Source organism: Cucurbita moschata, unplaced genomic scaffold (genome assembly GCF_002738365.1).
Source record: "Cucurbita moschata cultivar Rifu unplaced genomic scaffold, Cmos_1.0 Cmo_Scf00020, whole genome shotgun sequence".
Classification (NCBI taxonomy): domain Eukaryota; kingdom Viridiplantae; phylum Streptophyta; class Magnoliopsida; order Cucurbitales; family Cucurbitaceae; genus Cucurbita; species Cucurbita moschata.
In genome coordinates, this window is record NW_019268536.1 from 2549765 (window position 1) to 2566061 (window position 16297).

Genomic DNA, 16297 nt, shown 5'->3' on the forward strand with positions numbered 1-16297 from the left:
TTTGGAGAAATCAAAGAGATTAAGCTATATATTTCTCAAAGGTAAACTCAACGGTAGCCAATGTGTTGCTCAAATTCGTGAATTTTACAAGCAATAAAAGAATGAGAAATCTCAAATGGCTACATACATGTTACTTTGTTCTCATACACTTCACAATAACCTCTACGAATTTTTTGTACATGTGCCGCTTTAAGTACATTTTCTTTACCTTCTTTCTTCCTTCAGCTCCCATTTGCTCCCTTATCTGTGGGTTTTTTAGTAGAAACTGCAAGTTTTGTGCAAGGACTCGAGTGCCTGCACGTCCCAAGGGATGAAGAAGACCTGTCACGTTGTGCTCAACAATCTCCTTTGTTCCTCCAGCATCAGTTCCCAGAACCTGTCCCATGCATCGAGTCATCATGTTGTTAAATTAGGCATTTTCTTCACAATATCTAATGATATGTAATGGAAGGAGAACAATAACAGAATTATTTGATATTCAACAGTACCCATAAACCTTTGGATCAAAGCTAAACTTCTTCAAAATTTCTACTTCTCCAGCCACATTTTGCATATGATTAGCTTAATAGGGGCATTAATCCTGATAAATTTAGACTTCCTTTCGAAAAGAAATGACACAATAGAATGTGAAGAAGTCGGACAGTTCTAGGGAAAGCAAACTGAATGTGAACAAGTCAAATTGATTCCGCCAGATTTATCAGTGAAGGGGTAGTTTCATGAATAGGTGATGGACATGATTTCAATGGTTAGTGAACATCATAATCATTATGTTCTTTTATTTTAGTTGGTTTTGGGGCAGGGGTTGTCCCAGACATGAATCCATTCAAGCACAGTTGGAATGCAACAGAAGAAACAGCAGAGAAAAGTTACTCCATATGAAGACCAGCATAAATAAAAAAAGACAAGTCAAGTTGGTTCTCATACCGGAAGACCAAATGCCATTGCTTCAATAGTTACTCTTCCAAATGTTTCACCTAGTCCCTGTAACATTTTCAAGATCAGCACACGAGATATAAGCAATGTGTGAAGAGTGATAATTTCCAAACATTCTAAGATGTCACGATTTAAGTTCACTGAACTATGGATAATGCAACTGCTAATGCTTTTACATGAGCGATTCTTCAAAAATATATCACCTGGGAATTTATAACATAAATGTCTGCAGCAGAGTAAAGTGATGCAACACGAGTAGTTGCTGGAGTCCACAGCACTGACTGTGACAAGTTTGAATGCTGTGACAAGAACCTTAGAAGTCTTTTGACATAAACCACCTTGTTGCTCTTGGATCCAACAGACCCTATTATAAGTTTGAAAGGCATTTCCGTCCTTTCTCCACTATCAACTAGCAGTCTCCTTCCTGGTACGCTGGCCATATCATAAACAGGGCCATGTAGATAAAGTTTTTGAATGCTATTTTCTCTTGACTCATTCAAGCTAATTAACATCTCGTTCAAGATAGGGGATTCTTTCAAGGACAATCCATTATCATTCAACTTTTGAAGCAAAGCTCTCAGGTAACGCCTTCTGACCAATTTTGGTCGTGATGGACTTGAATTATCTGGATTTCTAATCATAGAATCATCTCCCTTAAGTCCTTGGTCAATCAACAAGTTGCTTGATTCAAGAAGCAAGAAATGGCCCTTTCCAGGGTTTATGCTGCTCAGAGTCATTACTACTACATCATTATCAGCCACTCCCATCTCCTTTCGAACTGCATTACGCAATAACTGCTTCTTTTCCAACATCTTCTCAGGGCTGGAAGACTCAGTATTGAGAGAACATGAAATGCCAGCTACGAAAGCTAGTTCATCATTGACAGAGAGTGGTACAATTGCAGGTTGAGATCTCAGTTTTATATTTTCTTCTTGACACCAATTTAGCCACTGCTTTGATTGCGACTCTGATATGAAAATTAGCATTTTTACCCTGTCAAGGACGATTTTAGACCGATTGAAGTACTCTCTACGGTTTTCCATGATCCACCAAGCAACTTGACTTGCACCAGCCGGAAAATGCTCAATATAGCCATCTGAATAAAAAAAAAAAAAAAATTGTGAACGACTAATACATGCTCATCTTGAATTATAGAAGCAAAAGTCATAAACATATGATGGAGAAAAGAAATCAACATCTCAAGTAACTTTGCTCTTTCTACTAATCTTCAAAGGAACTTTAACAGGCCTTTCATGAATCGTGAGTCGAAAGAAGTGAGAAATTGAATTATGCAAAAAAACAAAAAAATACAAAATTCATGGCAGAAAAAAATAAGTAACAAAATAATTTAAGACAAACAATTAGGACCTCAAACGAAGACAATCATATGGACATTCTTATCATTATGGAAAGGCAATTATAAATTGATAAACTTGAATATTTAAACACTTTCAGTTATTCTTATACTCATTTTGGTTAATAAGAAAGGAATCAAGCTGCAATACATAAATGCGTCTCCAGTCAACTTTGATTAATCCTTGAAAACTTTTACTTTAATATTGAATACTCAGGGTACATACATTTGATTCCATCACAAAAAGCATTGGTTTATAACTAAGATACAGTATATTTCACGTCAATTAAAGAATACAAGCCTATCATTATCATCTATACATGCTCAACTAATATGCTAAAAGAGACTTTTCAACAGTTGAAAAGTTTCGTGGAATGAAGTAAAAGAGGAGAGCAATGAAACTGTCTAGCTATGAGCTGGAAAGAAATCCTGGGAAAGAAAACAGTCAATAATCAATAGGACAAGAACAAATATATTATATCCACATTGATTATATCCACAAAGAATCAAAGTTCTGTTACCACAAAGAATCAATAGGACAAGACCAACCATATTTCATATACAATACACCAAAATTGCAAAAAGGCTCTTACCAATCCATGATGCACACACTGCAGATCCAGCAATCACAAGATCTGACTTCATGGCTGTTTTAAAGCTGAGGTCAGCTTTGTCATCAAGTACTTTGATCCGCCTTCTTGAAAGCTCTGACATTAAGCCACCCTTCTTGCTAAGAGCTACAGCAGAAACAGAGGCACCACAGCTTAAGAGCTCTGTTGCCAACTCCATCATTGAAATAGGAGCTCCAGTCATTGATAGCTCATGGAATATCAACACAAATCTTCTAGACCAAACAAGACGTGCAAAATCCCCTTTCCTATCACAAGTGCCAGAACGCTTCGCAGGACTCCACTCCAAAATTCTATCCTCTGTTGAACCAAATGGGCCAACAAGCATTCCATAAGAAGAGTTTTTCAAAGGAATTTCTGGCTCCTGGTCTTCTATGTCATGATTTGTAACTTCCGCAGGGATTTTCCCCCTAGTTCGCGCTTTACCACGCTTTGACTTCTTATTTCTCTTCCTTGGCTTTGTTTTCTTAGAAGCAGAAACACCATTCCCCTTTTTAGCCAAAACCACGTTTACCACTCCTCCATCACTCCCATTATTTTCACCGGATCTATTTTCAACAACTAAATGATTGTTAGTTGAAATCAGATTGCGGGACTTATTCTGTTCAGAGTCTAACATCTGATTACTTTGCTGACTGCCAAATCCCAAAAACTCATCCTTATTTTCACCATGAGCCCACCTTGATTGAACATAAAACCCAAGATAAGCCCACAGAGTAATCAACAATAGCCAAAACAAGACTTTATTATTTCGAATCCAATGCAAACCATATCCAGTACTCCTAGCTTCTCTTCTAGGTGTTCGACTTGAATGTAATCTCCTGAAAGAGGGGGAACCTCTAGGCGTTGTTTTCCCTGACAATGCAGGCTTAAAACTGCCACTAGGCCTTAAAGAAGACGGTTTGACTACATTTCCTAGAAAATCTCCTCTGTTGTTCCCTTCCATCTGTTCCTTCAGTTTTCTACATTACCAAGGATCACTACACTTATAGTTTGAATTGCACCAAGAACTTAAACGAGCTTTGTTAAAATCTTGGACCACTCACTTTTGTCAAACGCTATAAGCAAGATCCTTTGCAGTTTAATACAGAATTCTACACAAAAACACAAAGATGATTAGTCTCACGTGAATGTAAATCTACAAATAACTAAATTTTATATCGATGCCGAGGAAAATTAAAGGAAAATGCACTCTCAAGTTCTCAAACAAGGGCTAGTTGACAGTAAATAGCTAAATTATCAAGCTCCACTTCTCTTGCCTGATAAAAAATGTACAAAAACAAGAAAAATCTCATCTACACAAGTATTAGGCACATTAGAAAAATGATATTTCAACTCAATAATTGCTTTTCTTAATCCATCAGTAACAAAGAACCATAAGTAAAAGGAAGGCAAAATTTACCATGCAATAAATAGGCATGTAACATTTCCTAATCAACCTACTTAACTGAGTAAAAGCCTATTTCTCAACATAAATCTATGAAATACATCAACTAAACTTCCACGATCAACCCCAATCACATTCTTGCATAACACCACAAAGCCTAAATAATCTTTATCTATCAACTCATAAGCCATTTCCTCCAAGAATTAGAAATTCTTTATAGCTATACTCCTTGTTGAGTATCAACCGCAACTCTTTCAAGCTACATAAATCTACAAAATACATCAACTAAACTTCTCCGATCAACCCCAACCACATTCTTGCATAACACCGAAAAGCCTTAATAATCTTTATCTATCGACTCATACTTCATCTCCTCCAAGAATTAGAAATGCAGCATAACTACACTCCTTGTTGAGTATCAACCGCAAACTCTTTCAAGCTACATAAATCTACAAAATACATCAACTAAACTTCTCCGATCAACCCCAACCACATTCTTGCATAACACCGAAAAGCCTTAATAATCTTTATCTATCGACTCATCCGTCATCTCCTCCAAGAATTAGAAATGCAGCATAACTATACTCATTGTTGACGATCAACCGCAAACTCTTTCAAGCTACTTCACTACAACTTGGAAAACAAAAATTCCACATCAAGGCATCAAATAAACGAAGAAAAGAACCAAGATTACGGGAGTAAAAAAGCATTATCTCCTTTCAGAAAGACCGCAGTTCATAGAAATGAACTTACATGGATCTACTTGAGTGGAAGTTGAATCAAGATCTGAGATCCAAGTTTCTTGAATGTGCGATTCGAAGCTCAAGGGAAGTAGATGAACTCCGTGAAATGGATGCGATGTAGTTCTTGAAGGAAACTGGTAGAGAGAGAAGGAGAGATTTAGAGAGAGAACGGTGGAGGAAATTTGTAGACTAGCAGTTAGCAGAGAACCTGTAGAAAAAGATCCAATTGTGTGAATAAAGTGGGAGTGTCAAAATTCAACGGAAACGATCGCACGTGCAGCAATTGGCGCGTGAGACTTCTGACATTTATCTTTTTTTTATTTCTTTTTTTAATATTTAGGTGAACTTGCATTTATTTTTTTGGTTCTGGAATTTAGTGAACAGAAGAGATATGATTGAGTGAGCTGATCCCATTCTTCAAATTGTAGACCCTCCCTTTTCACCCGTCCGATCAGGGCTTTATTTTTTTTTCCTAAATATATATTTTTTAATTTTTTAACTTTTTTTTATCCCATTCATAACCTCTTACTTTCCTGTTTTCATATTGTAACAATCAATTTAGTCACTAATTAAGGACTTCAGATGTTTATATATACGCATGATATATACACATGCATATTAAACGTTAAATTATAAATTTAATCTCTAAGCTTTAGAGAATCTATGATTTTAAAAGTCATGGGTTTAGATTCACACACAACACTATACATATTGGAGCTAAATGAACGAATCAAACCGAGAGAATTGAGTTTTCCTTTCCTGGGTCGAGAAAATTGCATCAGGAAAATTCTCACTTCAACAATGTTGGGTGCAAAATGTTTACAAAACTTCACAGAGAAAAGTAAGAACCTTGAGTGCCGATGATGCACAAAACAATCCCTAATAAAGAACAAGGCCAGAGGATGATAATGAATGTAAACTAACATTGATTAAACAACATGATTTTAAGGGCACATCTAAATCACAATAATATATGTAGTAGTAGTAGTAGTAGTTTGCAAAGAATATCAAGGGCTTTTATAGGATGCTGCTTCCCAACACTATGAAAGAAACTCCTGTGTCCTCCATATGCCGTTAATCATGGCGCCAAAGCTCCCCTCATGACAAATATTTCTTTTCCCTCACCTCAAGTGGAGTGTTTCAATGCAGCAGCCAGGAACCAATCGTCTTGCACGACCTACTTACGTGTCGTAATCACTGCAATGAAAAGGATGATGATCTATAGAAGTTATAAACCTAATCCAATAGAATAATTCTTCATTATCTTCACTATGTGTGTATCTGTCTTGGGGAGCAATGAAGTTCTAAAATTGGCATTTTGGAAGCAACTAATCACCAGAGACAAAATTGGATTTCGCACTCGTCTAACCAATTGCTTTCAGGCTGATGGGGTAGTAGCATTCGTACCCCACTCTTCATCAGCCTCACTACCATTCACGAGAACTGCACCATCAGTCGAATCAGCATCAACCACGATACCTTCGCCCTCCTCTTGGCTCTCATCTTCATTGTGTTCTGCGATATGGTTGTCTTGCTCTTCTCCTCCATTCTGTTCAGTGCCCTATCATAGAACAGTTTAAAGGATAAAGAAGGAGAGTGAGAAATTGATCACACCAGCGAAATAAAGAATACTAGGATTCCATAACGCAAATTAACTTGGGATAAAATTATAACAAATATGGAACTCCATGATTCAAAACAGAGATGCTTTCTTCTATACATATTGGCATAATGGCGTTGCTTTCATTGGGTATAGACCAACACTTGGAATAGCAAACACTTCAAATGATGCTCCAAGTATCATATGGATTGGGGCTAACATTCAAATCCATAAATAACAGGACGAAAAACAGCGGTTATAACTGTGATGTTATTTCACCTTCACTTGAGCAAAAGGCACATACCTCATGATCGATGTCTCCATTCTCGAGATGCCCTTCTATTTGCATACTTCTAAATGCCTCCACAAGTGTCGTGTATGGCTTATCAGTAAGATTACCATACGTCTCTGCAGGGGCAAAAACTCCCCTAAAACACATACCCAAAAAAACACTTATTATAGTAGAAGTCGGGTATCGGCTGCCTATACAGGGATGCCAACCCCGAAAAACCTAGTAATGTAAACTTCCAGTCATGATTAATGAAGAAAAAACCGTGAGTCCCGCAGAATATTAAGAAGAATAGATTACTGCAAGAATGGAAGTCCACATGGATATCCAATGAATTATGAATTTGTTGTTTTGCACATGCACCAAATGATGCGTAAACAAATGCAACCCTGAACAGAAGGAAACAAATTTTTACCTGTCCTGTGCAGCTTTAGATTCAACAGATAGTGCAACTTGCCAGTCATCAAACAAATTAGGATACTCCTCAGGATCAGCCAATGACTCGGCAGCTTTTGGGTTAACCTGAGTTAAGGTCAATTTTTATCAAGATGTCCTAGATGGTAAAAGAAAAGGTTCATATAGTCCATATAACGCAGTTTCTTTCTGCATATCATAGCTTCATAACTACATGGGCACAAATGAGAAAAAGTTTCTGCATGTGATAGCTATGTTCCGTAATTTAGAAAAACTCTACCGTAAATAATTTATTAACTACGTCCACTCTAAAATATATATATATACATGTTCCACAATGTTAATATGAAACATTGTCAAAAATGTTTCTTTCCCCTGTTCATTTAAATGTAAAGAACATCAACATTTAGTTTACCTTATTCAGGTCTTTCCTCCAAATTGCAACTATCTCTGAAACCTTGCTTGGAAGATAAGATCGAGCCATCAAAGCAGCTTCAGGAATCCGATTACTGTAAAATGTATATTTTTATATAGATAACATTAGATGAACTATACTTGAACATCAGGAGAGTGTATGAGAATATTATTATTATTATTATTATTATTATTATTATTACTATTATTATTATTATTATTATTATTATTTTTACCTTTCAACTAACAACTGAAGGCAGTCTTCCAATCTACCCAACATAAATAAACAAAGAAATGCAACGTTGTTCTTTCCTTGCTCCCTGGCAAGGGTTGCAAGCTGTGATATCCCTTGAGCATCCCCTAGGGAAGAGTACAGCAATAACAAACCACTATAATCCACAGCATACTTCAAGCATTCCTCGGCCATGTCTAACTGCAAACAATACAGGGGACCAAATAAAGGGAACAAATGTCAATCGACATACACAGGAAATGAACGCTTGCAGAAGTTCAAAATGAGAGGAACCTTTCCGGTGGACATGGCCAATTCACCAAGCTGCTTCCACTTGGATTCACTCTGTACTTCTACCGCAATTTCCTGCAAGTAGGACAATGAAAACTTTAATGGGAATGAAAGAGGGCAATTTTAATACACTAACGTTTATCACAGTTAACTTTATCCGGTAAAATTAAATAAATAATTTTAAAATAATAATAATAATATTATTATTATTATTATTATGATACAAATAAAAAAAATAAAAAGTTAATCTTACCTTTGCAATCTCTAATCTACCAAGCTGTATCGCAAGATCAAATCTATAATCCAGATCGGTAGCCACTTCCAAAGCTTCCTCTATCATACCTCGTGCTTCCAAGAAACGAGCCACACTGGCAGAGAACAAGGTCTACTATTATACACTAACCTTTACTAGAAAGACAATATCAAAAAGCTGAAATCCTTTACGCACAACAAAGAATAAACAAACTTCCACTTCAAGATGATGGGATATCCATACCATGAGAAAGATCACCTTATGAGGCCCAGGAAAAATAAGTATCAGAACAGACATGCAAGCAAGCAAGAACCAAAATTCAAACTCCATCTTTTAAGAGAGCACAGAAAAAATGTGTCGGGGGGAGGGGGGCTGCAAAATTTGGGTATAGTAAGACCCCTTCGATTCAAACTGTTTTATCAGGTACAGAAATCCCATAAGTTTCCATATGATTAAATATTAGGCAGCTCAATATCAAATCTTGAAAGATTGTCAAATGTCGGGTGTCGGATGTTAAGGTAAAAATTTAGAGGAAAAACTGAAAAAACAAAACACAGGAAAAAGGGAAAAGGAAACAAAGAACTTGAATCTAAGATCGGATTGGAAATTGCAGAAATCCCATGACAAGACCTTCCAATCCAAACAAACCTAGCTTATTAGGTACAGCTAGGCTAGAAACAAATATGATTGAGCTTCAAAATATTCTTCACGCATCATCGAAAAACTTCAAACAATTCTTTCAATACCTGTTACGATGCTCCTTAGGAATTGAAGGTAAGACTTCATTGGCTTTTTCGTAGTCCCCACGCATTACAAGGGTCTTGTACTCAATCAAGCTAAGAAGCAATGTGTATCCAACAACACTGCATCACAATAAATAGCATCAAAATTCTGAATGCAGCTCATTTTGAATTGTGATTCCACCTCCAAGAAAAGGACTAAAAGTTTCCTTACTTGAACTCTTTGTCAATCAAATAGACCCGGCTTTGGCCAGCAAGATACCCAAGCAAATACATGGGTCGATCCAAATGAAACATTGTGGTTACCTGAAATTAGGAGGTTATGTATCAATTTAGATAGTGGCCAATCCATGGGGATATCTGCATGTTGACAAATGTCAACAACCAAGCATGTTGATCATTCACATTACCTCGCCACCAACACAGTAGTTCAGTCTCCAGGAAGAGTTGTTGTAAATGAAGCAATCCCCAACCCAAAGGCCAGTCCTCACACGTTCATTCACTTCATGCAGGAGCTCAAACGCATCTTCAACTCCTTGTTCATCAACGGGCCTTCCACTATCTAAATAGGAAGACACGGCATCACGCTGCAATATTCGCATTTGTTAGATGAGAAACAACTTTTTCAGCAACGCACAACGCATAGACAAATATGCCAAAACATGATGCAGTGAGAAGCAATTCAGATTCATATTGTTTAGGGAAAGCAATTGAAAGCCATCAACTTCTTAACGGCATAAAAAGGATTCTTACATTGTACTTCAGGATATAAAATGATGCATCACTGGCTATTGCAACCAAATCACCACTATCAGCCCAGTACAGGTTCTGGAAATAAACAAATAATCGTAAAAGGGAATTAGAATCATATTACAAAAGAAACAGAAAGCCAGCTAACAAATGCAAGTCTGTAATCACCTTCACATTTACATCAATTCTGCGGATCAGTCTGCACTCTGCCCAATCATAGAAACAAATAAAATCATTGGAACACATGGCTAATAGAGTTCCTCCATAGATGTGCTCAGCTGAAAAGGTGGGTCGGATACTCTTCTTTTCCTGAAAAGTTAGTTAGTTCTAGTTAACCCACTTTCTAACAATGGGGCAAATAAAATAATGATACTTTTTGAAACAAAGTACTAATAGTTTCCATTCAAAACTAACGGTAAGCTATTTTTTAACTTTTTAAAATTTAAAGATAGCATTGAAACTTTTAAAAGTTAAAGGGTGTTTTAGAAACAGAATACGAAGTTCAAGAATATTTTATACAATTTAGCCTAGAAAAACCATCATATCCACACATGAGGCTGTTGTAAACATCCAAGTTCCAACAAATCCTTCAAAGCACTTAGTTGAAGTAAAAACACATTAATTCCTTTTACCGCTAAGGCAAATACAAAAGTCATATAGTAAGAATAAATATAAACCTGAAAATTTTTACTGAAAATTTTGATCTTTGATGTACTTTCTCTCACAGCATATTCTCCATCCGCCGACCAAACGAATTCCAAAGCTGAACCAAAGGACCTGTTTCTCCATGCAAGAGCAGTATATATTATATACTCACCATCTCCACAGACAACAACAAATCTCCCATTGGGATTGTGCTTCAAGCTCTGTAAGACGTGAAGCAGAGAGGGTTTAGAAAAAAGAAAAAGAAAAAAACGAAACTCTAACTGCACAAGCTCTGTAAGACGTGAATTCTTTTTTTTTTTTTTTTTTTTTTTGAGTCAGCCATGCAAGGAACAATATTACTTATAAATAGTTCTGCAAGACTGCAATCAAAAGGCCCACCACCACCACGGCAAACAAACTTAAGACAAATATTCTACTCGTGGAATATGAATTAGCATCGACTATCAAGTAATTAGAATTGGAAATTGAATTCAGAATCAACATCATTGACTTAGAATAAAACATAACAGCAGCAGAAACAGTGATGGAGAACCTAAGAGTTCTCGATAGGGTCTGAACTAAAGTTCAGCAGATGGCCTAAATCCACCAGTTCATGACAAGATATGTGTGTATTGAAAATATTGAAATCCACATCTCTTATAAACATGTGGGAATATAGATATTAAAAATATTGACATCCACATCTCATATGTACACATACATTGAAAAATAGTAAAATGTACATATTCTATAAAGGGCAGTATATTACCAGAATAAGTGCGCAAAATTCCCAATAAAACTAGAGGCTACAATCAAAGGTTTCACAAATGATAAAGGAACAGCTCCAGCTAATCTATGACAAGCTATACAGAATTCAAACGTACATGAAAACATAACTTACTTGAGGGTAAAGATCACAAGTTCCCATCTCCTTAACAGCTAAAGGCAATCTCTCTCCATCAGTAACCTATGAAGCAAAAAAAGCACACGACTAAGGCCACACCAAAAACAAAAAGATCAGTGATGAATAAAAAGTTGCAAATAAAACCATTCCAGACCTCAAAGTTTGCTCCCACACTCTTGATGTTTACTGTTTGAATTTCATTGTGCTTAGCCCATATTATCTTTCCACTGTTGTCCATACTAGCAAAAGGTTCGTCCCGGCCAAGTTTTACCATAATGGTTCCTTCATCATAACCAATCACAACCCTGTAGGGAGTAGTATTTCAGCCAGTTCAGGTCATGGAAAAATTTAAGACTTGCGGAAAGTTTTGGTTGAATCCCCAATGCAATTCTTCTTAATCATAGCATCCAGACTAATTTAATTATTTCTATATGTGGAGGGGGATGGTTGGGGTCTCAAGTTAATGTTTTGAAAAAAGATAAAACGAAAGTTATAGCATTCAAACATCCTACATCAGAACATGAAAGTAATGTAACTAAGACTTTAATGCGAGTGAGGAAGTTGAAAATATCGACTTACCGGCGTGAGCTCTTCATGTAGCCAATTGCCCAAACACGTTCAAGGCCATAGTTTAATGTATTTTCAAGCCTGCAAGTTAGAAATAATTACAACTAGTGAAAATGGCAATGAAGCAGATACATTTATACAAAGTATATAACATTAAAAGGTACGATAAATATTTATGAAAAACAACGAACATTCCATAACAAACCAAGTTTCCATACTTCATTACAGTCTCTTCGTTTTTCTTTTTCTAGTGCAAAGAGAGGAACAGTATGATCCACAAAGCAATATAAAAATCTCTCATCTCCCTGAAAAATCTATGGTTTCTAATGGACCCAAAAAGTAAAAGCTCTAATAAAATTCATCCATTCCAAATAGTGTTGGCCTTAATCAACACAGAGACAACGGTCATCAAAACAGACAGGCAGTAGGCTAATGATATTACTGAGAAGAACAAAGCCCCAATCGGACAAAGTCAAGGTGGTATTTCTTTTTCTTTTTCTTTTTCTTTTTTTTTTTCTTTTCTTTTTTTTCTTTTTTTTGGGCAAAAGTCAAGCTTTCATTGAGAATAAATGAACGAATACAAAGGAAATGCAAAAGGAACACCCAAGGGTGCCCAATTAACCCAGGAAATGGCTCCAATCAAGCAAACAAGGCTTAAAGAAAATTACAAAAATACAAACATGCAAAAATCCATAGAGAAACATGAAATCTAATAAGGGATCGCAAATCCCCTACAGATCTTTCAACTCCTTATGCATTGTAATATTCCCTATATCTAAAACACCAAGCTCCATTGGATACCACAACCTCCAACTAATCCAATGCAAACCCTTCCCTTCCTCTACCCCATCCCATAAAAAATGACACATAAGCGTCTTCAAGTTATTGCAAACCTTCACAAGAATCCTAAATAAAGATAAGAAGTAAACTGAGATGCCACTAAGGACTAACTGAATCAGGATAAATCTCCCTGGAAATTTCTCTTCCAAAAGGATGAACGTATCTAAATCTTTTCCACAACAGAGTCCCAAGTAGAAGTCAGATGAAAGGATGTGAATATCCAAATTCCAATTTGTGGCCAAAAAGGAAGATGTTGTGTTGGGGAGAACCGAGTCAAATGAAACTTAAAAATAACCAAAATGAAACTAGATCTAAAGCTTTTTATGTGCCAATATATTGGAAGGCTCGAGTTAACAAACAAAATGTTCGGAGTTCATAAAATTCATGTGTGTGATGAATGTAACTGAGTAAAAGAAAAAATTTTAAGGGTCGAAATAAAAACTTCTAAAAGATAAGTAACTGATGAGTTCTCTAAATCTGCTCGATTTATACTATTACAAATAATGCATTGTATAAGCATTGATCCAAGTAATGTCTAACATATATTATGCTTTTATCACAATATTCAATGGTACCTATATGTCGTCGAGTGCCATATGCGAACAGTTCCATCTTCTGAACCTGTAATTATAATAGGAAGGTCCGGATGAAAACAGACTGCAGAGACATTGTGCGTGTGACCTTCAAGTGTCTGGACACAACTCTTCGTTTGGTAGTCCCATACCTGCGTTTATTAGATTACACTCATAAGCTATTCCATATTAACATGAGCCCATTAAAATACAACTACACTTGAGAAACTGGTAAACCAATAAAGACCTTAGCAGTGTGATCGTCAGACCCAGTAATGAGGTAAGGTTTGTCACCTCCTGTGAAGTAATCAACACAATTCACCCCTTTCTGATGGGCATCTAATGTAAAATTAGGATCAGGGGATCCAAGATTCCAAATCTACAAGGAGGAGGCTAAAGAGTTACCAGAGGGTAATTAGAATGATCAATAGAAAATTGGACAATGTGCTGCCACACAGTGATTATTGTACCTTTATTGTCCGATCAAGGGATGCACTTGCAAAGGTATTGGTGTCTTTGGGATTAAATGTTACTTGCATCACATAATGAGAATGCCCCTCAAAAATCTGAGTACACATCCAGCCCTTATCCCAATCCCAAAGTTTTATAAGCATATCATCAGATGAAGACAGTACATAAGGAAGGGTAGGATGAACAGCCACACATCTGATGTAGTCTGTGTGTGCCTCAAAAACTTTTATCTTGTCCATTGTATTATAGTTGTAGACACGAATAAACATGTCATCAGCTCCAGCGACAACCCACTGCTTCCGTGCTATAAATTTGGCTGACCTGACTGCAAACATAGCATTAACGTTGAAGAGTAAAATTAGGCCCAATGAGGAAAGAATGAAAGAAAAATACTGTTTGCCTTTCAGTCCCATTAACCGCCTTGGGTGGGGGTGGGGGGGCTGACAAATTCAAACAGACCATAGAGAAGGCGTATCTATTACCTGGTAACTCAGTGACCTCAAAAGATTTAACCATGGTCTGAAACGTCAATAAAGGGCTAACGTTAATTTAAACTGTCTAAATATAAGGACTAGAGACAAAATCAAACCAATTGAATTTTCATACTAGTGTGGACCTTGTCCAATACCAGATTTTCATACCTGAGACTGGTAGTTCCAGATACAAACGGTTCCTGAATACAGACTTGCAAGTATCCTGCAGTATGATAAAACGTCAACAATTCATCTTTCTTTCCATTGTCCTCATTCACAATAACTAACTACATTTTAACTTATGCCACATTTGATGACGATTTCTTTTTCTTTTTTTTTTTTTTTCTTTTGATATTTATGCTTGTTTCCTCTCAATTTCCTTACAATATGGATATCGCTCTTATTAAAGAAACATTTAGATTCTTAGTCAAATTCCAAAGAGAGAAATTTTCAAAAACTACTTTTTTAGTTTTCAAAACTTACCTTAGTTTTTTAAAACATGAGTAGGCAGTGGATAACAAAACAAATAAACTTACAGATTGGAGTATTGTTTATAAGCTTAACTTTCAAAAACCAAAAACTATAAAACAAATGGTTATCAAACAGGTCTTAGTAATTTTCGCATAAAAGCACAAAACTCATATACCCAAACACTATGCATTGTGATAATCCAACACAATTACTATTATCTTCAGCTAAACTATCAAAACTTTTGTACCCAATCCAACTGAAGCAGTTTCCTTTCCATAACATATTTTACTGCCCCTTCCAAGCAGTTCCTAAAATATTAGACTCCTTGAAGGGTATAAACGCACACAAACGGCACTACTTAAACTCCATATATCTAGAGCGTATAACTTACCATGGCTCTGACGGGTGCAAGTCCACAGACTTTACTCTTTCCGACCTTTGAGCGAGTTTCCTCTAAAAGAAAGGAAAATTAAAAGAACTAAATCATAATTAGCATAAAACCCAGTAAGAAATCTGTTTGATTAAAATGGTTGGTAAAACGTACCTTGATTGCGAGTCTGAGAGGCTGTGGACACGTAAGAAAATAAAACAAAACCAATTAATTTCCACAGTAGATCCCATGTAAATATACGAAATTTTCAATTTAGTAGTCTAAAAACCCAAAAAAAAAGAATAAAAATATGGAAAACCGTGAACAATGAATGATGACCATGTATCTCAAACAAGAAAGTCCAAATCCTGCAAGTCCACTTCCTTTCTATCTCCGTATCCTCAGAAGAGGTAGATGAGATACATTTGAACTAGGTATTCCACTTAATCCATGATAAGCCACTCCTCAACTATAACAACTCAAGAAATAGATCACAGGCAATTCAAGTCATGATTTCACTGTAGGTACAACAGAACAAAATTCCAAACCAAATACCATACCGTAAGCAAAAAACGGGACTAATTGGATTCCAAACTACGAATAGAAAGCAAAGCAAGTTTGGAGAATTGAAATTGAGCAGAAGAAACTAGGAACCACGCAAACATTACAGCAAGAAATACCAAAGCCAAGCAGATTTCAGTCAGATCTAAGCTTCACTAGCACGGTAAAGCAAATTGGAAATGAAATAAGATCGTAGACTACCATTTTCCGCTCACTGGAAGCTCTCAAAGAGATTCGAACCACTACTGTAACAATCCAGACGATCCGTTCCGGAAGAGGGGGGGAGAAATGAAACGGTATGGGATTCGAACCTTGTGTATTTGTCTGGGAGAAGATCCCACGCGGAAATATGAAAACCAGGGAGATCGATAGTTTGCAGTTGACAAAGAATTAC

General features: G+C 36.4%; 2 protein-coding genes across 4 annotated transcripts; both read right to left on the reverse strand.

Moving 5' to 3' along the window:
* Window positions 1-5265, reverse strand: LOC111457893. The gene is made up of 5 exons (XM_023100328.1): window positions 5057-5265; window positions 2881-4010; window positions 1137-2029; window positions 925-981; window positions 1-376 (listed from the first exon to the last, which is right to left on the reverse strand). Exons 2-5 carry the CDS (start codon window positions 3860-3862, stop codon window positions 131-133), a joined length of 2178 nt encoding a protein of 725 aa, XP_022956096.1. The 5' UTR covers window positions 3863-4010; window positions 5057-5265; the 3' UTR covers window positions 1-130.
* Window positions 5266-5774: 509 nt separating this feature from the next.
* LOC111457627 (coatomer subunit beta'-2-like) lies at window positions 5775-16249 on the reverse strand. 3 transcript variants are annotated; one of them, XM_023099938.1, is made up of 25 exons: window positions 16105-16249; window positions 15517-15537; window positions 15364-15425; window positions 14670-14724; window positions 14511-14547; window positions 14028-14353; window positions 13805-13936; window positions 13561-13709; window positions 12158-12226; window positions 11733-11883; window positions 11576-11641; window positions 10707-10895; window positions 10198-10338; window positions 10033-10107; window positions 9690-9866; window positions 9494-9585; window positions 9286-9402; window positions 8540-8654; window positions 8290-8361; window positions 8000-8196; window positions 7765-7858; window positions 7351-7457; window positions 6951-7074; window positions 6416-6607; window positions 5775-6243 (listed from the first exon to the last, which is right to left on the reverse strand). In XM_023099938.1, the coding sequence occupies exons 1-24, from the start codon at window positions 16105-16107 to the stop codon at window positions 6425-6427; spliced, it is 2754 nt and encodes a 917-aa protein (XP_022955706.1). In that variant the 5' UTR covers window positions 16108-16249; the 3' UTR covers window positions 5775-6243; window positions 6416-6424. The 3 variants fall into 3 exon arrangements, with proteins under 3 accessions (XP_022955706.1, XP_022955705.1, XP_022955704.1); XM_023099937.1 differs by having other exon boundaries at window positions 6407-6607; XM_023099936.1 differs by having other exon boundaries at window positions 6383-6607.
* Window positions 16250-16297: the final 48 nt, after the last annotated feature.